The sequence below is a fragment of the Osmia bicornis genome, chromosome 13 (genome assembly GCF_907164935.1).
Source record: "Osmia bicornis bicornis chromosome 13, iOsmBic2.1, whole genome shotgun sequence".
NCBI classification, from domain to species: Eukaryota; Metazoa; Arthropoda; class Insecta; order Hymenoptera; family Megachilidae; genus Osmia; species Osmia bicornis.
Window position 1 is genome coordinate 8666458 of NC_060228.1, and position 23810 is coordinate 8690267.

General features: G+C 42.0%; 2 protein-coding genes across 4 annotated transcripts in view; one reads left to right on the plus strand and one right to left on the minus strand.

The window, feature by feature from the left end:
* Window positions 1–23810, minus strand: part of LOC114873553 (peptidyl-alpha-hydroxyglycine alpha-amidating lyase 1-like) — a 74827-nt gene that overhangs the window by 45277 nt on the left and 5740 nt on the right. For both annotated transcript variants that reach the window (XM_029181982.2, XM_029181981.2), the window contains exon 7: window positions 17847–18014. The gene's annotated coding sequence lies outside the window, so the exon portion shown is untranslated. The remainder of the gene's footprint in view (window positions 1–17846; window positions 18015–23810) is intronic.
* LOC114873556 (homeobox protein orthopedia) lies at window positions 1366–22927 on the plus strand. 2 transcript variants are annotated; one of them, XM_029181984.2, is made up of 6 exons: window positions 1366–1601; window positions 6120–6260; window positions 6577–6758; window positions 17861–18038; window positions 18395–18574; window positions 20950–22927. In XM_029181984.2, exons 1-6 carry the CDS (start codon window positions 1556–1558, stop codon window positions 21285–21287), a joined length of 1065 nt encoding a protein of 354 aa, XP_029037817.1. In that variant the 5' UTR covers window positions 1366–1555; the 3' UTR covers window positions 21288–22927. The 2 variants fall into 2 exon arrangements, with proteins under 2 accessions (XP_029037817.1, XP_029037818.1); XM_029181985.2 differs by lacking the exon at window positions 6120–6260.

Below are 23810 nucleotides of genomic sequence, written 5' to 3' on the forward strand. Positions count from 1 at the left end.
CCCCCCGAATAGTCGCGATACACACCCCCTGCTGGTCGACCGGTCGCGAGTAGAAGGAATATCAAGGCTCGAGCAAAGTCGCGTCAATACCGGAGGCGAAGTGTTTGCTGGCATATCGTCGTTGTTCGAGGTTGGAGCGGCTCGGCTGACTTCCGTCTTCGCCCGCCACCTTATAAAAAGGGTAGCTATTGAATTAAAAGGACGTAGCGAATAAAGCGGCCGGGCTACGCGGTAGCGTACAGCCAGGCCAGATAAAGAGGACGAGCGAAAGAGGGAAGGAAAAGTGGCGCGGCGAGAGGGTGGGTATCGTTGGGGAAAGGAGGATGGAGGAAAGGTGGAAAAAAAGTTGGGGGAAAGGAGAAGGAATCCTGTTCTCTCCTTCGCTCCCGTCTGGCCCTGGCGTGCAACTCCCAGCAACCCCCTGCATCCACCGGACGCCGTGCTCACCGGCCATAAAAATAAAATTTCAATAAATCTCCGGTGGAGGGTAAGCTAGTGGGGCATTCAGAGGGCGGGCTACTCGCTCATTGGAGCTGCGTCCGCGGCGGTTACCGCCTACCACAAAACAGAGACAGCTATACTACAGTAACCTGGATAGAGTTTACCTCGGATATGGACAACCCCGCCAACCACCGTACTCCGCGAGCAAAATTCTGCCACTACCGCTTCTCGATTTCTTTCCACCGGTTTTTTCTCACCCTTTTACTTCGCTACTTTCATCCCCCTCGTCATCCGAGCGACTCGCGTTTCAAGCACACACTTTTCTACTTTCTCTCTGTTTTTGATTATTACTTCACTTCTTATTCTCCCTTTTTCCCTGTTTCCGTTTTCTTCACCTATTTGTCCTTATCTTCCAATACATAATTTTCCTGGGAAGATCGCTAAAGGAACCGCGTCGATTTCGAATTCATAAATCTACCCTAGATCTTTCAACCCTCTCAAAAAATACAAATTATCATTGTCATCTCAAAGAATTAAGAACCATCTATTTCTAATTATACTATCACCATCGAAGGATTCGATCAGTTTAAACAAGATCCACCTTTTGTTAATCCTCGATTCCGAACATCACGACGAATCAAAAACTACCCCCAAAATGCTTGAATCCACGATTGTTTTCAGGATCCTCTTCAGCTAGCTACGTTCCTGGCTCCGATGGTGAGTCTGAAGCACTGGAGCGATTTCATATCACGCCCACGACCAGTTGCGAGAGCGAGAACGAGCTAGCGGGATCAGTAGGGAAGAAGAAGAAGAGGTTAGGAGGGTGTTTCGCGCGAAAGAGAGAGGGATACCATCAGCCATCGTCCAAGGTGGGGGAGCTCGGATATGGCAGCTAGGCAGTCCGCTGTTTGCCTTGCTGGGGCACGGGCCGTTCCTCGGGCACGTCCGAAGTATATCGCAAATATCGCGTTAAATCTACGTTAAATTCGCAGTATCCTTTGGTGGTTGCTTCAGTTTCGAGACAGACGAAACTCGCGAGGGTGGTTCGCGGTGACACGCGGGTTTCCGGTAACCGCGATCTCTTTGTGTCGGGGTTACACTCCCCGGGAACGGCATGCTCAACAATATCTCCGCCGGCGGGTCCATACACGGTATTTCCGGTAAGTAACATCCCTTTGACGCGTCGCGTAGATACTACCCCGTGCCCTTCGTTCAAAGCGTTTTGGAGCTGTTTTCAATGGTGTTCGAAGTTGGGATTCTCTATGGATTATTGCGGATCTTCACTTGGAGGATACTTTCAATAGGATGTTTATAGCTCGTATTGGGCTGAAGTTGCAGGATGAAGATACTAGTTAATTAATCTGTTAACTGGGTCATTTGTCAACCAACAAAGTGCTCTTTTTCTTGACACGTGAAATAAGAAGTGAATAAAATCTTTCAATCAGAGGCGGACTGGCCATTGGAAGTTTGGGAAAATTCCCAGTGGGTGGATAGGGATTTGGGCTCTAATTAGTTAAAATTAAGGCCCGTTATGTCACTGATCTCTTGGTAACAATTTAAGTCCCAGTCCGCCCCTACTTTCAATAAACGTATTAGATTCTAGAATCTATGACGAGTTAATTCGTTTTTCTCAATTAACAGATTAAGCATTCGACACTTGGGAGGCTGTGCAAAATTTCTTATTTCGAAAAACTACGGAGCACTTCTCTGTTTCTTTTAAAATTGTAAAATCTTTTAATAATATGAGAGGTTGTCTGAAAGGGTTATTCTAACGTTAGTAATTATAACCAAATATTTATCTCAATTACCTATTGGCATGTATTCTTATTTATAATAGAAAGTATTAATTTATCTTGAAAATATATTTTCGATTCCTGGAAATTAAGGGGTTAAATGTACTAAAATTAAATAACAGAAAATTAGAATAATTAATAAATAGTTAGAAAAACATGTTGAATATTAGTCCTCTAGCGACGGTAGATGATGTACTTCTGAAAATACCGTGATTCTAACTGTAGTTGCAATTAATATAATTCTTGTCATGTTATGCTTAATTAATTATGCGTTAATCACAACTATATGAGAGGATTTTTGTCAAATCTCCACGTTAAACATACATTTCATATTCACTGAGTGAATAATGAAACCTAATATCCTACACACACTAAAATATTTGCAAAACTTTTTACCACGCCTGATTAATTAAACTAATTTTATCTATTTTAAATGCCAGAGGTAATAACCATTTCTGAAAAGGATAAATGGTCGCTTTAGCGTTATTTCAAAGTTTGTTTTGAAATTAAAACATCATTGAATCTAAATGCTTATAATTCGCGGTTGTTTTATTATTTTTATACACATATAAAGAAACCGTTTAATTAACATGCATGAAAAATGAGTTCATTTGCGTTTAAAAAGTTGTTAATTATGAAAGGACTATCCATATAATCCCAACTACGAAAATAACTGAAGTTTTGATAGCGATATCCGAGCATAGTTGAGCAACTATACCGATGAAATATCCCTTGCTCGTTATTTTACGTACGTGGTAAAATAAAAGGCACTTGCAAACTTAAATAGTTATTTTTACCAAAAAATTACGAGTTGGGTACCGATTGAGCTCTTACCGTCGCGCTGGCGCTGGTTCTTTCGCTTATTTAAAGTTATACAGACTAAAAAATTATTTCACAATAATTTTCATATAAAAAAGTAATTTGCAATATGTTCATCAATGTAAGATTTATTTCTATCACTAATTACCATTTTTCATAATAATGAAATCACAACTTTGCTTCAAATCGCCATTTACCATTTCTATCTCTCGCGATATCTAAATCATGATGAAATTATTTAACATTGCTCTCGTTTATCTAAAACGATAATTATAGGACAAAGAAGTGGACATCCGACGATATAGTCGGTTCTCCGAGAAAGTCTAGCATTCGCGAAACAAAGGGGAAAAGTTGTCCGAACGATAAGAGGAAAAACTCGGGTCCGATAACACGTGGCGACCTGCTTCTCGCTTCTCTCCCGTTCAAGGAAACCGCTTCTCGAGTTTGATGACCTTAATTACCTCAACACTGATTACATTAGGCGGGAAGTTAAGGAACGATTTAGAGTTGGGGCACAGCTAGTAGTAGAAACTGAGCAAAAGAGCGACGTGTCGGCTTGATTAAGCCAGGATTGATTAACCCTACATTTTAAATTCATTCTCTAAAACAAATTATTGTATTATTTCAATCACAGAAATGAAGATTTTTCAGAACCTCTTAAATAATTTTTTTTTCATCCCTTCGAAAAATGAACGCCGCAGGGATGGGTAATGTAACAGACGACTGGCGATTTTATTACGAAAATTAATTGCATTTGGTGCAATCGGAATACAATGCAACGCTTTCCGACGTCCAAACGAAACGCGTCCGTCACGCCGTTTCCGGATAGAATAACGTGATTTATGAATTTATTAATCAGACGCTTTCAAGCGACTGGCCGTCAATCGGCAACTTTTCAAATGCCCATCAATGCGCTTTCGTCAGCCACCAGACATTAAATTGTTCGACGTGTTCTTTATTGGTTTTTCAGTGAAAGAATAACTTGGAAAAAGGAAGAAATCGAATAGAGAAAATAATCGAGCGTAGACACGTTCTCCGTGGGGTCTTAGGTGCTATTGGTTTAATTCGATTAAAAAATCCGATAATCCAATCGGAAGGAATAGGATTAAACAATCATTCTCGGCGTTAATGAGAGGCAAACCGTTAGCGAAGCAAACAAAAGGCTTGCGGTGCTAATCCTTACCTGCCTGCTAATCGTACATCTCGTTTATCAATTTTTTATCGAGCCTCGTTGGCCAATTAAGAGAATTAAACTCACTTATTTTCTGTTTGAACGCCTATAACTTTTTTTTTTTAATTAACGAATCAATGTTCATTTGTATATCATAAACATGTCATCGAGACTTGGAATGAATTTGCACAGTGACAACTCCATTCAATTCAATTCATGGTGTCCCGTTTTTGTCAAAATTTTAGCAAAAACTTGTTGGGAAATTCATGAAAGAACCGATGGATCCTCGATGTTCTTTCTCTTTACTACTTCTTTTGGCAGAAACAAAAAATCACGATGAAGAGATCAAAGAAACCTACCGAATTTCAGGCAGGAGAGCGAAGGTGCTCATAAATGCCGGTTCGCCCGGCAAAATCGAAATAAAATCATCAGGACCCATAAAAATAAAACGAAAATAAAGACCAGTCATAAAGTTCATTCATACGGAGTTTCCATTGAGTAAACGATTGCTGCACGGTGGTCGGTCCGCACGATGTTTCCTTGGAAGAAACAGTGAACTCGATGCACAATTTATGATCCCTTAATTTCTCTAATTATTCATTTTGTGGGAAATCTGATTCTTAAGTAGACCAGATTTTCTTCCCCATCCCCGTATTTTACTGAATATTTTTTAGATTGCTACAGTTTGAAAAATATTTTCAGCCCCGTTCAAACATCAGACTATTAACGTTATTACGCGCGTATGATCGCATTAAACATATCGAACACAGGCTGGCCAGGCGGCGAAAATGAATCATTATTAACAGGGGTGGATTATAAAATATCGATGCAAAACTGCTGGCCCGTATGGCATATTTATGAAACCGATAAAATTCCTTCGTTAGCACATTATCGTTTCGTTGTTATGTGTGTGACTTCATAACGCTTGATGCATCGCTTCGTGCTTAATTATTTGGTTGCGTGAAATCGAAAGAAATGTTCGAACTGTTAACGAGAACCCTTATCCATGACCCATCGTTTATGAAATATGCAAATTTCTGTGCAGAGAGCATTATCGATGTTAAGTTTCCCTTCGTTTCGCACCCTTTCTGTAAGGGGTCGCCATTTTCTGTTACACTTTCTGTCAAGATCGTATTGTATTTCAATGAAAGAATTTTAATTTATACGGATATCTAATTAACGCTCATTAGAGCCATTCAGAGCTACACTCTGAAAGTTTTGAAAATTTATGAAACGAAACTTTGGAAACTTTTACCGTGATCTGACTTTATTTTTAGTTCTATCGGTTCCATAAATCTCCAAATCGTATCCACCGAAATTCATCCCCTACGATTCCTAGCTGAAAGGGTCTCCCGATTTTACATGGAACAAGATTGAAATCCCGACGTGATTCCTTCCCTTTCGTTCTTCGAAAGCGCAGAAAATCCCTAGATCGGCTTTGGGAGGTTGAAACTAGTTTACCAGCTTACGTAAGCGCGAGTGCGTGAACAAAGCGGGAGGATGCGCGATGGCCGCGCAATCACGGGCATGGTTTCGAACGTCGCGTCGGCGAGCGGTCATTTCAGTCGTCCTCCCACGCATTCTAGAAATTTTCTACAACCAATACGTAGCCGGTTCGCGTGAACACGTGTATCGATGGGTGCACGAGACACGGTTGGCTGTGTGTGTTTGCTCGCCTAGAAGCCGGAGGCCGGTGACGATTCTCGCACCTTCGTGCTAAGTGGTCCGCGCTCCCCTCACCACCGGCTGGCCAGCTTCTGCTCCTATACAAATTTAAACTACATAGAGCGGAAAAAGGGAGTGAGCGAGAAGAAGAGGAGGCCGTGTTGGCGGCGGCTCCTCGGGGAAACAGAGAAACTGTAATGGCTCATTTTTTTCACGTTTCGCGTTCGCAGGAGCGAAGGATCTTCATGCGCAGGACCTGAAGAGGCACGACAAGTTGGACGGCGTGCTGGGAGTGAATTTGGGGACCGGGTTGTCTGCCGGTGGTGGCCTCACGCTTCATCAGGAATTAATCATGACCATGCCTGGCGCGGGTAAGCGTTTTACCGTGTTGAAACGTTTCCGTTCCTCTCCTTTTTTCCCTTTTATTTTCGCCCTCTTTTCACCTCGTCACTGACTGACTTTGTCATTCCATGACACGTAGCTTGATACGGTCTCCGTGTACGATACATTTTCAACTTGCCGTGCGAATCTGGTGTACTCGAGAGAGCAGAAGCTTGTATCGAAATCAGTATTGGTTTATATTTTTGTCAATTCTTAAATTGTCGCAATTTCTAGTCTGTTTCGTTTGTCAGCGCGAATGAATGTGTGAAGGAACGATGAGATTGAAGATTTATTACCACGTTGTAGGAAATGCGGGGGCGATCGGACAAGGCGATGACAAACCCGCGAAACAGAAAAGACATCGGACGAGATTCACACCAGCTCAGTTGAACGAGCTAGAGAGGTGTTTCAATAGGACCCACTATCCGGACATTTTCCTCAGGGAGGAGATAGCTGTGAAAATTGGCCTCACGGAAAGTCGGGTGCAGGTAAGTGTCATCGAATTAAGAAATCTACCGATTTTCTTGTTAACACATTGAGTACCGTAGTGAAAACAGACATTCCAAATTTCATAGAGATTTATAGAGAATAAGAGATACGTTTAACAAGCATAACTAAATGGTACCGCGAACGTCTCGAAATCAATTCCGTCGGCCTACCGTGGCTTTTCGGATTAAAGTGAAACTTGGAGTAGCGTTAAGCCTTCACCCTACGGGGTCTGGAATTTTGGTGGACTCCACTTTGCCACGGGACAACCGCAAAACTTTCTGCAAACTTTCCCCGCTCCGCTGTGAGCACGCGAAATTCAAAGATCACGGGAATGACCACGGGATATTGCTCAAGATGAAACGTTAATGAAATTTCAACGCGTGCTTTAAATGTGTGTTTATTCTTCTGTGAAATATACCAGATGATTTATGAAATATAAATGAAAATTAGTAGACAGAAAAATGGGGCCTAATCTTGAAGAGACCCTGATATTGCAACTTTCTTCCATAAAAAGTTAAATTGAAAAGAAAAAACTCGCAATAAACACAGTGGAGAATCTTTTTAGCAGATTCGTAGCTGGGTCGTTATTAAATAACGAACGTCGTTGACCGCGCTTTAAAGTGGAAATTGATAAAAACCGATAGCCGTGTTGACCAACGGGGGTAGTTCCGCGTTCAGCCCCGTACAGCCATCAGCAGCAGCTGGCTGGAGCTTTTTTAAGTCTCCGGGGCACGTCTAGAAAAACGAAGCTAATAGAAATTCATGAAAATTTTATTCGCAACTTGGAAGCGTCAGTCAAGCCAAGCGTCGCGCTGCATATCAAACAGTTTTGCTCGTCTTCTTTCACGACGAACACGTGGAAGAGTCGACATGTGTGCGACGTTTATACACGATCCTGGATACTTTTCTCGTCCCTATTATCAGGAAACCCACTGCCTCTCATATGTTAATCTCGCGATTCTGTGACACCGCGATCGACGGAGACCAAAAATATACCGCCCAAAAACAATTCGGTCTATTAAGTCCAGAGACCGTCTTATTTTTGCTCAGAAGATAGATATTGGATTTTAGTTTTATCGCAGAAACTATGCGATTTTTCCTTCAAACACAAAATACTCTTGGAACTTTTCTACCACCCTCTACCGTTTCTGTGCTCAAGATGCATCTTGAGAACTCTTTCAGGTGTGTGACATTTCGTCGAACGTCTGGTTGGATTCAAATATTCAGCAATTATTAGGGAGGGAAGTGGTTGAAAAAGCAGGAGAACCGAGGGAAAAAGTCGTCGATGCGAAAGAGAGTTTCGACGCAGGTAGACGCGTTGGTGAAACAAACTGGACGAGTAGAGGGTAAAGAGAAAGAGATAGAAAGCGTGGACCGGTGCTCGGGGTGGCTGGTTGCCTAATTGAAAGAGGTTTTCCGTGGGCGAGGGTAGACATCAGAGCGAACGAAGCGTTTCCAAGGAAACCCAGCGGCGGGCTCTCGTGTGGAGAGGGCCCAGGCACCAATGGGGCTGCTAGGCAAAGGCGCCGGCGCCCAGCGTCGCTATACTATCGAGCGTCGCTATCAAAGATTTCTTAACTCGCCATGGCGGATCCGTCGCTGAACGTTTTCACGACGATTGGCCCACTCCCGTCACTCTTTTTCCAGCTGGCCGTGTGCACACGTGCAACTCGTGTGCACCATCGCTTCCCTTCCACTCTTTGCGGCTCGTCCTTTATTATTGGATCTCGGTACTTGTTATGAAATTGAAACTGCAATTTGTTACTCGATTGCTTCCTGGTCTTCTTTCTCATTGCTCGATGGCTAACTGAGTTTCCCGCTTCCTGCTTTGCCAGTTTGTTTTCTAATTTTATGATCCTTTTTCCAGGAAGTTTGTAAAGCAGCACTTTAAGTTGTTACTAGGATAGTAATATTGGGAAAATCCACAAATTTCTGAACTTCACCTTTGTATCTAAATTTTGAAATCAACAAATCTTTTGTATTTTTAGTTCGAAAGGTAGTTCTGTACTGTTAGAAAGCAATTCTAAATGCATTTTATACATCTTCCACTAATCTTTCCTTTCATTCGAAATCCAATAACAATGAAACTGTTTTAAATCAATTAAACATTTTATATTCGCTTGTACAACTGACATTTGAAAAATGAAGTGAAGCTATATAAAATTCCATTCGTATTTACCACTAAAGGAAAAGAGAAAAAAATTCTCGAATCAAACGATTCGAGCTAGAATCGAGGAACCCGACGCCCTATTAAATTACTTTTTTAACCGAGTAATTGGCGATACCAAGAATCGCCAAAAGCTGCATTCCGTTGATAAAGTTCGCAGAATGTTCCACGCGAACAATCGGGACTTTTTAATCGAACGAAACAATCAAGGGTGAAAAGGGGATGAGAACGTAGCTACGAGGCTACGAATGGATCAGAGAAATCGGTGTCTGCGTGTGTGCAACGAAAAATTAACCAACGATCGGCATTAATGCGATGATAGCGTTATAGTGGAGAGAAGAGGAGAGGGCAGATATAACGTTTCTAATTACCAACAAAATACTCGAAATAGTGCATTGAAATATTACGATTTATCGATCTGTTGTAATTTATTACTACTCGAAAAGAGATGTAATTGCCGTTCCGTATCTAATTGCTGTTAATTAACAACTATTATATTGCTTGCACGATAACGCATCGTCGGGGGCAACTGCTTTACAATCAACAATTACTTCGATGCCGCATCACGTAGCCGATTCCGAATTATGCGAGGCATTTAATTACGCTTTAACGTAATAACGCTTTCAATTGTACCACTCGTTTAGCGTTGACCGTGGCCAGACGGTTCGCGGACGGGTTTATCTGAGATACAAGCCGGTGCGCAATTTTTTATCGCGATAATCAGATATTTAATGAAGGCGAGGCGAACCCCTGTATGAAATTCCCCTCAATCAGTCAAAAATAAAATAATCAAAAGCCGCTGACTTTATCGCTAAAAAATTCACGTGCCTCCCCGCGGACCTTTCACTTCGTTTAATTAGTACCAATGGATATAATGAATTCTACATTAGACCAGCTTTTATTATTACGAATAAAATATACGTATACAAAAGCACCTCTCGTATTTATCATTTTATCTGTTTTCTTCGCAGCCACCACGAATGGTGAAAATAGAAAATTTAGTTAGCCTTTTCTTTTTCTCTCATCAAGCGTTATAACGAATGCTCGTCATAAGTATTATTTGAAAATAATAAAAAGATCGGTTGCTAACAAATATTCCGTGTCGAAGATGGATCGCAAAAAAAGAACCGTCGCGTCATCGAAAAAGACTGACGATATTCGAAAATTACTCGTCGCAGACCATCGCATCGATTCGAAGACCATAAATAATTTCGCAGGCTCGTGGAACCGCGAAAAAAACTGCTACTAGCTTCGAACGTCCAAGTGGATTTTTTTTTTTTTTTTTTTTTTTGGTTCATCCCTCCACAAAATCCTGGTGGCGACCAGGGGTCAATGGCTCGTTTTCGCGCTCGCGTTTACTCTCTCGCTTCGATACACGATTTGAGAAGCGCGCGAAACTCGTTGTTCCTTACCGTCAATCACATCTAGAATATTAATTAACCGCTTTCGATGCTTCAAATAAAGCTCAATCATCCACCAGTACCGGCGAACGCTTTCACCCGCGCGAACCAGCGTAGCGGTGCGTGTGCGCTCGGGCGCTGAGACAAAAAGCTTTTTTTCATCCGGACATTTATCGCAAAGCCGACAGTCTATTTTCGAGGACACGTATCGGCGCTTTACGGTTTTAATTACGCGTATTTTAATCCGCCCAGGAGACATTTTCTGTTTCCAGAACGGCGCGGCGGCCGTGGAACGAGCTTTATTAGACCTGCACACAGCCGATTTAAATTTAATCATAATGAAGAGGCGATTAAAATTGCAATCGTCCACGGAATAGAACCCATAGCGACGGCCAGTTAACGTCTGCTAACAGGCATTTAACTTAACTGCCTCAGGTAACTGCTCGTTTCTAGGCTGAAGGGTCCTTTCGATTACTGCCGCCCGGAAATTTTATGGGGCACGACCTTTCCGCCGATGGCTACGACTTGCATGAAAGCTCGAAAGGAAAAGACCAAAAAAAACTGAAAAAAACAGGGTACCGAGGGTGAAACGTTGTCTCCGAACTACCCCATTGCATCGGTCGCTCGTTTTCCGCCCTTTCACGTTGTCCGTTATCCATCGTGATCTTCCCGAAACATGGATTAATGCTACTAATGGATGTAGCCTCGAATGAAAAGGAAACGTCGTTTAGGTTTATGAACTTGAGCTTCGGTTTTACGATTCTCTCGGTGATAACGTTGCGTACACAGTAGCCTTATGGAATCTTTCTTCCGTTTGGAATAAACGATTTTTCGACTCGGAAGACGAAACATCGAGAACGTATAAAGATTACCCAAGATAAAATATATGATCATAAAGTAATAATTGCTTCGTCCTTTCCTCTTTTCTCAGGCCCTTACGGTTGGCTATAATGACAATGTCAAACAACTTTATACCACCATGTTTTCATAATTGAATAGTTGCAAACCCACGTTTTGTGGAAATAGAATTTTATCACGAATTTAACATGTTCATTACTGGCTGGGTAATAAGTAAAAATAATATTAATATTAATCGTGACACTAATGATAACATAAATATTAATAATATTAATTGAGTATGAAATATTAATTTTGAACATCTTTAATGCGTTAATTAGCACACCGGAAATAGACTATGTACACACGCGATTAAATAGGGTTCTCCAGGAAAAATTTTGTTAACCCACTTTGTAGCATTTAAGTACGGAAAATTTCTGTTTGCCCTGATTTATTTTGAGAAATAATTGAGGTTCGAATCCGCGACTACGCTACTGCTAAAAGTCACATATGCCGCTCAGAGAGACGGTCCACGGTGGCGAATGTCGGGTATTGCTTTCAAAGTATCCCACGGGAGCTGGACGAATGGCGGTGTCATTCGGCCATCCGTTGGGACAAACAAGTGACTGCACCGAGGGTAAATGTAGTTTGTTATTGTCTCGTCCTGAGAAATGGGAAATGACTTTGGTGCTCGCTGGTGAGAGTTCTAAACCACGCAACAATTCAGATACCACTTTCCTCAACACTTTGACTACCACGCTAAAACCATTGAAACTCTCATTACCTCCATTACATTTTTATGGACGCTTTCCTAAATCTAGCTAATAATGTTTCATTGTTAATAAATAATATCGATCCTTTTCTTTCTAAAATAATACAAAAATTTGTTTGCCCGACGAATGTGTTACCAAAAAAAAAAGAAGGAACAAACCGAATGATTAAAAATGGCAGAAGACAGATATGGAACCACGGTTGCACGCATTGAATCAAGCATCGAAAGTCAGATATGATCGATCTGGAATTTCCATCGGCAAAATTTCTCCCCATAAACTATCACTGATCATTTACGGGGATGCGTCCAGCGTATAACCAGACACGTGTACGCGGCAATCGAGTGTTTTACGATGGCGCATCAAACATGCGCGCGTCAAGTTTCGCCGTAACGCGAATCACTCTCGATCACGGTTCTGTCTCGCGTTAAATCACCGACACATTGTTTCTGGCCGTCCGCAACGGCATCGAACGAATATCGAATACGCCTAGTGTCGTACGGTAGAAAATAAATCAACGTCCTGCCGGAATAAGAATACACGGGGACAACGGGCATTAGCCTCCTAACATTAGTCTCGCATTAAACGGGAGGTATGCTCGTGAAATTCAAACATGTTGCGCGTCCTATCGGGATAATGTGCCGAAAATATCGACGACTTTTTATGAACTCACTTTTTATGGAACAAACGTGTCCAATATTATATTTGAATATTTTAAATATTGCAAACGATCTGGCTTCTTCTGTTCGTTATTTTAGTTTCATTTTGCACCAACTGTAACATGAAACTCGAGGACGAATAGAAAAATGTCTCGATGAAATAGTAAAAGTTCAAAGGGAACGAGATGTCGTCTACCAACCACCCTCCTTCCTCCCCCTCCTCCTCCTCCTCCCCAACGTGACAAACGCTTCAGCCTACGCGACTCGACGAAGATCCAACGCGTCTGCTATGCAACAGCCTATGCATTTTAAGGGAGGGGTGATTTTTAATGCCGTATAAATATGCATAGACCACGATATTAGCTCTTACGTGTCGTCGGCCGAAAAATATCACGCCGGGTGCTGCACCCACACAAACATAACCCAGCTATGAACACGCGAAGAGAAAAGCATCCCCGTGTACACACGCGGTAGTTTGGTATGGAGCAGGAGAATTGGGGTTCTCAATGGATAAACTATGTCGCCGCGATGACCCCAGGGAGCATCATCTAACGCCCATTTTGTTATGACGTCTACCGGCTCTGAATAATTTCGTAGCCGCGAAAATACAGGACCTGTCGGGGTGAAATCGATCGCCACGGTTCTACATCGATCGAGCGTGATGAATCGTTGGTTTGAAAAGTCAAAATTTTACTCGATTGTGTAAATTGCAAGAGGAAGAATAGTATCAAGGTTCTACTATATTTTCGGTTTGTCAAAGACTGCAAGTAGAATAGGACGATCACTGGTCAGACAAACCTCGATGCATGCGTACTCTGTTTTGCACATACAACGTGACTGTTCTATGTTGCATTTTCAAATATTCGTGCTGTAGAAAAAATTATTCGTAAAACGCGTACAATTTGAAGTAACTAACGCTATTTAAGAGGAACTGAAACGCGGCTAATAAGGTGATAATTATTACAAGCAAATAAATGTTTCTACTATTTATACTATTCGAAATTGATTAAAATGCCTGTCTTCGTTTCGATCTTCCAACCATTGAATAAACTATCAAGCATTAAGAAATCATTGAACGAGCATGATTTCGATCAATATCAGTTTGATAATTCATCTGTTCGAACAACAGCTACGGTTTAATTATTGATTGGTTTCAAATCGATAGCGGGGATAGATAATTTTCGTCGGAATGTAGAGAAAGAAAACGGTGATTCGATGGCGCTAGCCGGCTAATGTTTAATGAAAATAAATACTACATAAGTTTGTACGATGCTAGCCTGATTGATGACGGTGGTTGGCCTCCTGTCCGAGGGTGGCAAGACGCATTACCCGGACCGCCCACTGTTTCACGCTGCGCCACGTCGTCAGGAGGGACATTTTCGTTGGGCCATTAGTGGATCGTCATGATCTAATGTCACGCGGAATGAAAATTTTAGGATCACCCTCGAAACCGCACTGATTTCAACTTTATTTTTACCCTCGTATCTATAAATTATTAATTATTACAACGCACACGTCAAATACCAATACACTTTCCTCGAAGTGTTTAAAGATACTGTCAGTAATCTCGAGGAAATACAGGTAGCAGTAAAACGAGCGTAACTACCGATAAAATGCATACTTGCAACCCCTGCATGCACAGAGAATCGTAAACTTGATCCATTTATGCTTTATTATTATTTTACGAACGCAATACCGTTGCCTTAAGACGATGCCTGTCGTTAAATTAGTCTGAATTACCAAACTGGATTTATCTTCCTAAGGAAGTATGCTTGCAACAATCTACACTTTGTCACAGAATTGGCAATTTTTGAATTACAATTTATCCTTTTAATCTCTGAGCTAACTTACCATTCGTTCGTCTGACCAGTGATTGTCCTATTCTACTTGTAGACTTTGACAAACCGAAAATACATATAATAGAACCTTAATAACTGCATGAAAACGGGGTTGAAAATGTAGACAAAAGACTCTATCGTCAAAAGATAAGAGAATGTCAAATGATGAATTAAATTTTCATCGTTCCTTTCCATCAAGCGCAATTGGCGAAAAATCTCGAAAGAAAAACGTCATCTCGCTTTGCGGCGATTCCGAGCATTTTTCCGCGAAGTGAGTCGAACTATTCTTCAATGGCGTGCTGAAAGCTACTTCTATATATCTTGGGGTGTTGGGCAGATCCCGCCGCTTGCCTTGATGGCAAGCTCAATTTATATCAACGCCCGTTGAAACCCCCTTTACGAGGTCTCGCCGCCTCTTTCACCTCCTAAACCTCACCCTAACCTTAGGCCACCCCAGAACTCGCCCAAACCTTGATTCTCGCCACCTACAGACCCCTCAGAGCTCACGGGAACTCTTTTCTACAGTTAAGCTAAGCTATTCGCGATTGACGTGGAAAAATAGAAAGAATCACGCATTTCTCAACTCTTTCCCTCGATTGTCTTCAATTATATTTAATATGATGGAATGCGCTTTTTATCATTCGTACCCTCACACCTCTAAAAATTGACGCGTTATCAGTCTCGCAACGAAACGGTAAATTTACGTGGGTCCATTTCTCCGACCACTCGTGTACAATGAATCGCGACTGACAATAATCGTTTATGCAAATTCAGTGTCAACTTCGCGGTCGGATGGAAGCGTAGCGTCGGATGAATCCGCTCCGACGAAAAAGTAAATCTCGTTTAACGAAGAGTGTAATTAAACCGCGTGAATGGGGCGTTCTAATAAATTCTCACGTTTCGAAACGTGAAGCGTGTTTCATGGAAGGATGGTCGAAAACGCGAAATACGGTTAAACGACGATAGAAATTCTCTTACCGACATAGAAACACCGGAACAGTGTTTCTGGATAGCGTATTTGCTCGTACGTTCCAATCGAACGTCGCTTCGAGGCCGTCATCGCGACTGATGCTGATTATTCGAGAGCATTTCAGCTCGTTTTCACCCTCGCCGTGATTCCAGGTGATTCCAGGTGCTTCCTGGGAACAGCTGCCGTGGCGCACGCGCCTAGCTAACGGCGATGCGGTGATTGATCAATTTTTAAAAAGCAATGTTCCTAATTGACCCGCACGAAAGCCATCGGTCGGGCAACCTTAGTCATCGAAAGGTGTGTACCGTGCCTTCGATCCAACCGTTTCAGACCCTTTACCTTTCCAATCTCTGCGTTAATAGTCGATTGACCATCTTCGATAATCCTTTTCTCAAACTTTATTTCGTTTTCTTGACTCTTTCATTAGTCGAATAGGTACTATTTAATTGATTGCGAACTACATATATCGATTCGTGTGGTTAGTTAACGACAACTATAGATAATTTTTAAAATACCTCCAACTTAATGAGCACTATGGATCACACTAGGTTTGCAATTAGTGCAGGAATATTTGAGCTTGACCGCCTTTGTCAACGTGTCATCATGGAGGACGATAGTTCCATTTGTGTGATTACTCGTATCGTCACATTTATAATTAAAGCAATTTAATTGGTATTCGTGATCGCCACTAACTATTCAAGGCACGTCTGTTTTATGATGATTATTAACGATACTTTGATATCTCATTGGGATCGCATAAAAGTCGGAAAAGCGAGGATTGTAGCCCCGATGCATTAGAAAGCATTCAGAATGCGTTGAAGAAGCAAAGAGATGAACGATCATCCGACGCACGAAAGCTCTCGTTTTGCGTGCAGTTATTTCGTAACAAGAGTCATTAGCATTCACCTGCGTTAATTAACGGAAGTTCTAGCGTACGTACATATGCAGGATGCATCAGGCACGCGTGGAGGGGGATGAGAAGAGGGAGGGTGCAAGTGATAATGCGGGATATACATATACGCGCGACAGTCCCTTGTGCTTTTTCCCCTCTTCTGGCTTGCATCGTCGATGCTCACGTGGCGTGTAACAGCAAATTATCCACGGGCTTTTAGCCGTAGTTCTACCGTAGTTGTACCGTGAAATCGTGGCAACCACACCCACGAACGCGGCAAGAAACATTGACATCCCGGCAAGACGAAAGGGGGAACAGATTTTGCATTTTTCAAAATTCGACCCGATCCGACCCGACGAGGTTCTTTTCCGTTACAAAGGCGAAAGATTTTCTAAACGTTTGATCTTTAGACATTTAGATAGAAGATATTATCGTTAAATTCTACGCCAATGGTCGATCCATAGACACTGATTCGATCCCAATGCACTTAACACCCATCCAGCTCTAATGCTACTCTCTCGTCACGAGCGTTCATCCTTGAGAGGCAGCAGACGTGCCAGATGTTCCTAAGCTTCGCGAAATGAACCAAGATATCCCCATAGACGGTAAATCGGTCAAAAAGTTCTTTTGCTAAAGTACATACAAACAGGCTAAATCACTAAAATCCTATACCTTTAATTGATACTTAATTACTAATTTGCGCAATTTAAAATAAATTCTAATCCTTTTCGTATTCTAGCGGCCGTGTTTCTCAAGTCTACCGAAATCTTGCAAAGTTCAAAAGACGATGCTAACTAAGGTGAAGAATAGTTTTCGTTGTTGAAAGTTCGTGGTTCATAATAAACCGTCTTCGCCGTAGAAATCCGACGATCGCTTTCAAGCAATACCTGGAGTACACTGGAGCGTGTAAATCCCATATATCCAATTAGATTCGTATAATCCCTGCATGTTAGCAGAGGGTGTCTCCACCCCTCGAGCCGACTGGTTTGTCTCGTTTCCTCTCGCCTAACCGGAAGCGAAAGCTCGGTATGCTTTCGCAGGTACGAAACGCGTTGCTACGTGTGCGTTGGAGGCGCAAGCGCGCATCCCGTGGCTCTAATGCTAAAGTACTAATTTATGGGCACATATGAGATGGCTATAGCGCGCTTTACCGTGCCAGGAAAGGGACTGTAGTCCGTGGAACAAGGGTGGAAGAGGTTCGGTTGGTGGGGATGTAGGCCGAGGGTATATCGGAGAGAACACAGGGGTGGGCTTTGCATGCGATATCAATAAATCAAGTCCCCGGGACCCCGGCAGCTTAGGGGGCCACTACGTGGCCAGAATCAACAGCTCATAACGTCGGCTAATAGCTACTCGCCCTGGGGTCGAAGATATTGTCGTAACACCCAGGGACATCTTAACGTCTCGCGCCGAATTTGCTTTCGTAAAAGAATCGCCTCATCGCAGAACAAAAAATAACATTGCACCTCGGTAGATTTTCTGCTGCCATTTTTTCGTATCGACAAAGTATTCGTTTCATCTTCTACGAAGATAATGATATAGCCTGCCACTTACTTGAACGTTTTCAGGTGTGGTTTCAAAATCGCCGAGCAAAGTGGAAAAAACGGAAGAAGTCTGCGCCGATTTACCGTTCCACGGGCACTCTGCTACCATCGCATGGTCTGCCTCCGTTTGGTCCAATGAGCTCCGATCTTTGCGGTGCTGGAATGTTTCATGGACCTGCTGAAAGATGGGGAATGGGAACAGGTTAGACATCCATAGATATTTACAGACAATTCAATTAAATACAGTAGGACTTTGATTAACCGGATCCTCATTATCCACGATCTTAATCATCCGGATTTTCTGATCACTGTTTCCCGATTAGACTTGTTAATCAAGGTTCTACATCTACTTTTATTAATTATTCTGCTATTTTAATTCTACTCGACTTTTGAAATATAACCAGATCATAGACCGTATATGTCCATCGGGCAGGACAGTTTAAATTATCAAGTTGATCGACTGTATGTAATTTTCTTCTTTTATTAATTCTATTTTTAACAAAGAAGTCAATGGCTCCTGTCGCGTGTTCGTTTTAATCGAAAACACTTGTTTTACAGGTCTCGGACAATTGGGCCAGGGAGGGATGACGATGGGTGGTTTTGGGCAAAGTTTAGGACAACTTGGTCAGCAAAGTACGGGAAGCCTAGGTTCGAGCTTGGGTCTTGGTAATTCCGGGCTCCCTATCAGCAGTCCGTCGCAGACTGTCTATCAAGCTAGTTATGGACTGAATTCCCTCGGTAAGATAATTATCTAAATAGTAAATAGTATATACCGAGAAATTTGATTCGATTTAAATAAGTCATCAAAACAAACTGCCTTGGAATCAATTACTTAATATGCAACAAATTGATATCGTCATAAGTGGATCGAATTAACACTGACAATGAGATAATTATGCAATTTTAAAGAACGATTCGACACTTACAACCGGTGATTCGACGAGGTCGTTAAGAAGAGCAATAAAAGTTTGTGTGTCAGTGTTTAAAACGTGATTTGGACCAGGTTAGATCGCAAACGGATCTTTTTAGGAGAGGAATATTTTCTGTCCCGAAAAAGAGAGAGGAATATTAACGTGGCGGACAAACGCAGACGCTTATAGGCGATTCGATAATCGTCTTGCCAAACTTTTGGACCGTGGCCCTCTAAAAAAGACGATGTGCAAACAGTATCGAGGAACCCGGTACCTCTTTGACGAAGTCGTTAAACGTTACGGTGCATTATCGCTCGAAGGGGTTATGCGCCTGCATGTAAGGAATTTGAGACAGAAACATAAACTCCGTCCTCTCGTCTGTTTACGCAGGCAAACTTCGAGCCTGGTCTCGCACCTAGGTGCGAGATCTTTCGCTGTATGTTTACCATAACATCCCGATGCAACCTGTCTTGGTTGAGTTACGCTTCACCTTATCCAGGGACCTTGTACCTTCGAAGATGCCTCGGAAGACGAGACGTGTGTGAAATTCTTTGTCTCACCAAATTCTACCCGAACACCTCGAACACACCGGTCGAAAGATTTTAAAAGAACATAGGCGCGAACAAGTTGAGACCCGAGTGTCGAGCTTCGTTTCTGTAATGTTCAGGATGCATCGTGATTAGAATGAAAAAATAAAGAAATGGTTTCAGAGTTTAGCTAGAAAAATAGTTTCGTTTGAATAAAACATGTCTTCAAAGATAAACAAAATCGAATTCTAACGGGGAATCAGAAATCGATAATTGATTGATGAAAGTTTCCTAATCACCACCCTTCCTTACACACTGGTCTCTATCTTGGTTCCAGTTATTCATATTTAACGACATCATATCGAATTCCATCAACACCAAATGTATACTGACAAGTCTAAATAAATTAATTCTGACCAGTATATCTACGATCATTTGAGGAGGTCAACAACACCTAAGATCAATTTTTCCGATATAGATTTTCGATGAAATAGGGAATGAAATTCTGTCAGCTTTCGAATTCCATCGTTTTTTCATTTACAATGGCTTTTTACAGCGACGAATGAATAGTATAGGTAATCAGATTTGAAAAGGACTCGAATGGCGACTGCGAAAAGCAGAGGGCTAAGCCGTATGGCGAAACTGTCTTTAGGTGTAGCACAGTTTCACAATGTACGTACTAATGTGAGCGTGTCTCAAACGCGAACGCGTACCTGTGTACATACGTAACACGTACAAGGTGTCAATTATCACGTATTATCGCCGCGGGGCAGGTAGCGTCAACCGACAGGAGAATAAGTAGAAGTAGAAGAAGAAAAAAATTACCGTTCTACAGACGAGATTCATCATACGTGTGGTTCATGTGGACTCGCTTTAAGGTGGATACCAGTACTCCGAGCCTGACCGCAGTCAGTTATCCGCTTTTACCCGTCGGTAATGTCTAAGGCAAACACCTTTTAGAGAAACGTCTTATTTTTTGGTTTTCAACGATGATTAGCATCGAACGGTAGCGTGGCCGAGGTTCGCCGGTTTTCGAGTCGATTACGGGCCTCTATTTTGTTTATCCTCGTCTAGAGGCGGTGGTCGAAAGAACGTCTACGAGGTGTAAATTGACTGCGATTGAAAATGCCCGACTTTCGAGCCGCGATCAACCCCCACCGAGTCTCTGAATAAGTAATACATCGATCAGTTGATACTACCATAATTTGAAGGAGTTGCCTGGGTCTATTGTGCCATAGAAAATTGTGCTGAAAAGATAGTCCTGCGCAAACTCCTATATGTAGTCGCAACGATACCGTAATAAAAAGGATCCCTTTTCCCCGTTGTCTCTCTCCCAGAGGCCACCAACGTGGCGCACGAAGAGGCGGAAACGACTTTACGACACCCGGTAGCACAACCCCATACACTTTGTGAGCCTACCGTATTAATATCTACTGCGAAGAAAGGAAATGTTCTACCGTGTACCTGCGGTATCGCACCTGTGAATTGCCCTTTCGCTACCTGGCTCGGCTAAAGGGATTCAAACACGACTATTCGATTCACGAATGAACAATGCTGTAATGCTGCATACTCGTCTCTGATTTAATGCAAAACGTTTATAATCCATCGAACGAGACCATAGAAATTCGACGGATTATCAACTGTAAAATCAACTTTCGTATATTATGATTTTCAGGGGGTGTACACGTGACGGCATCCCGGGGTTCGCCTCCGGGAGGATCGAGCGTGGGCGGAGGTCAGGGTGGCGGACTTGGATCGGCCTTGAACTGCGGTCAGGGCTCGCCTGGGACGACTTCCGGTAGCGGAGGCGGTGGCGGTGGCGGCGGTGGTGTTTCCTGCGTGGCCGCCGACGTGAACGCGACCGAAGCGTCGGATTGGAGAGGCGCGCACAGCATCGCGGCGCTGAGACGTCGTGCCTCGGATGCGTCGCAACAATACAGTCCACAGCCACCGCCACCACCCGCAGGACCACCTCAATATGCCCACGACATCGAGTACAATTCCGTTTACTGAGGTGTTCCGGGATTCTCTATTAACTCTACTCTCACTGGTTTTATCGGGGAAACCTTTCAATGATTCCCTTGGTGGACGACGAGACGGTTCCGTACAGTCCACGTGCAGGGTAACGCGTGATCAGAAGAAATACTCGTTGGTCGAGAATATTTCTATTTGCTCGTGGTTGCCCACTACGGAAGTAAAATAAACACTCTTGGAAAAGAATGGAAAATTTAGCCTAGTCTCTGGACAAGATAACAGAAGCTACAGCAACAACGAATTTTATCTCGTTCTCTGCGTGCTCTAAATGTTGATTTTAATTACCGATTAATTGGAAATTTTACGAATTGATCTGTGGTGCAATCATAGAGGAACAATTTGACGATAACGCGCGATGTTCGGAGTAACAAGTATACGGTGAATTTTGAAAAAATATAATAATAATAAAAAGAGGAAGTTTCCGAGAACAGGAGGCGGTAAAGTGAAGATGGAAAAACGATTTCCACGAAAGGATTCGTGTCACATTGAAGAAGCTGTGCAACACTGACGTTGTTACGTCACATATGCATATATTAACACTATCACCGGTGCGCGTCGGACGATTTTATACGTTCAATCTATTTCTAACACAATTACATTTCAAATGATTACTTCAGAATCGTACCTACTGCTCATTAAAGCAGTGTGAGGTTCGCTTAAGTGCAATCCGAATGTATTCTTGAACAATTAATTTATTCTATGTTACGTACTGTTTCAGCAAGAATTTCGGAATTTTTAGAATTTACACGTACGAAATTCACGAGTCGCTGCACGGTGTAACGAAAAGTATACGACAAGTTATTATAGTAATTATGTATGGTATTGTAAATATAGTAAAGAATTACGATCATTATTGATAAGTTTCGCGTATAATGAAACGGCTAAGTTATTTTTACTTGACCAATTTAGCAAGGTTACAAGATTCAGGATCCCTCGATTGTTTGCAGTTCCTTTCACGAATCCGTGTAATAGAAACCAAAGGGAATCTCTTGATTTTCACCTAATTTACCTACATTTCACACGTTCACGCGAAATGACCACGAGCCTGTTCAACGATCGCATTAAGCTTTAATAACGATTAAACGAGACGATAAAGGAGCTAGTTTTTCTTTGTTTTGCTTTCTATATTGATCACAGACTGGTTTAGATTCTTGAGACGTTGAAACGAATTCAAAAGAAATCTTCGTTTCGAGAAGGTCAATGTGTAAACGTATGTGTGTACCCGTGAGGTCTTGCATGAGAGGAACAGAGTACTTTAAGTAATTAAAATACAAGTTAACACCTTCGTATACCGCATTTCCCGGCTAATTTCCTAGAACGCTATAAATATAGATTGTTCTGTTGTTGTACACCGAGGCGTAAGTTTTGTAAATAGAGTATACGTCTAATATTAATAATAATCGAGTATTGTAAGCGAACACGATATCTCATTTAAGAACGAACGAACGAACGAACGAAAGCGAGTATACTTGGACATTGTGATATTTTGGGCCCGCTGTTCCCGTTTTTCGTTTTTCCTCGACAGTGACCAGCCGTGCACATGATATTGCAAGGGAAAAATAAAGCGGCACCACTAATAAAAACGTCGACTATTCTAACGAGACGAGACAATAAATGTGTACTTACAGATTCGCGTGCTCGAAGCAGACTCCCCGATTCGCAGAACGTACACAGAGCTCGACCGAAGCGTTTGAAGAACCGGTAACAACTGCGATCCGACCCTGCGTCGAGCACGTGAATTTTGTAAACATATACAGACTCGTCTCGTTGGAAGGACTATAGTTACGAATTTACGGTAGTCTTAGGTACAATTTAGTGATAAACGTGAAATTAACGAATATGCAGTTGTCAGTGTATCACTACGAAACGTATACGATTTTTAATGTACAAACAAGAAAGATAAAAAAAAGGGATAAAGTATGGAATCTCATCCTGCTGGTGTGACTTGTGTTCGGGATGAAATAATTTATACTCGAACTGACTCTTTCAACCGTTCACTCGTTTCTTTTCCTTTTCGTTCTCGTACCCTTCCGTTTTCTTCTGCAATACATATTTTCTATGCTACCGACTGGCACATTTTTATACATATTTAAAAATAAGAACCGCGAACACGGTGCTTACGAGTGTAATTGAGTCATAATTCTCGTTGAATACGCGAAAGACAGTAATATTTATTTATTATCATCTGCGTGAGTGGATCGAATCAAGTGTTGTGCTTGTTAACGATCGAATTGAATTGCCTGGATATTTTGCAACGATATGATCAATTATATATGTTTGACGTGGACGTTTTTGGTTTTTTTTTCTATCTTGGTCCGTGCCGTTTGCGAGCAATTAACCATATTTGATTAAATGTGCCGCAACAAAGTGGACTGACTTTATGCATCTTCAACACAAATCATTATCGTGGATGACCTTAATTAGTGATAAATAGAAGAATTTTAATTTTTATCGTTGTATAGTTGTGTATAGAGGACAACTAAGTGTGTAAAATAAATCATT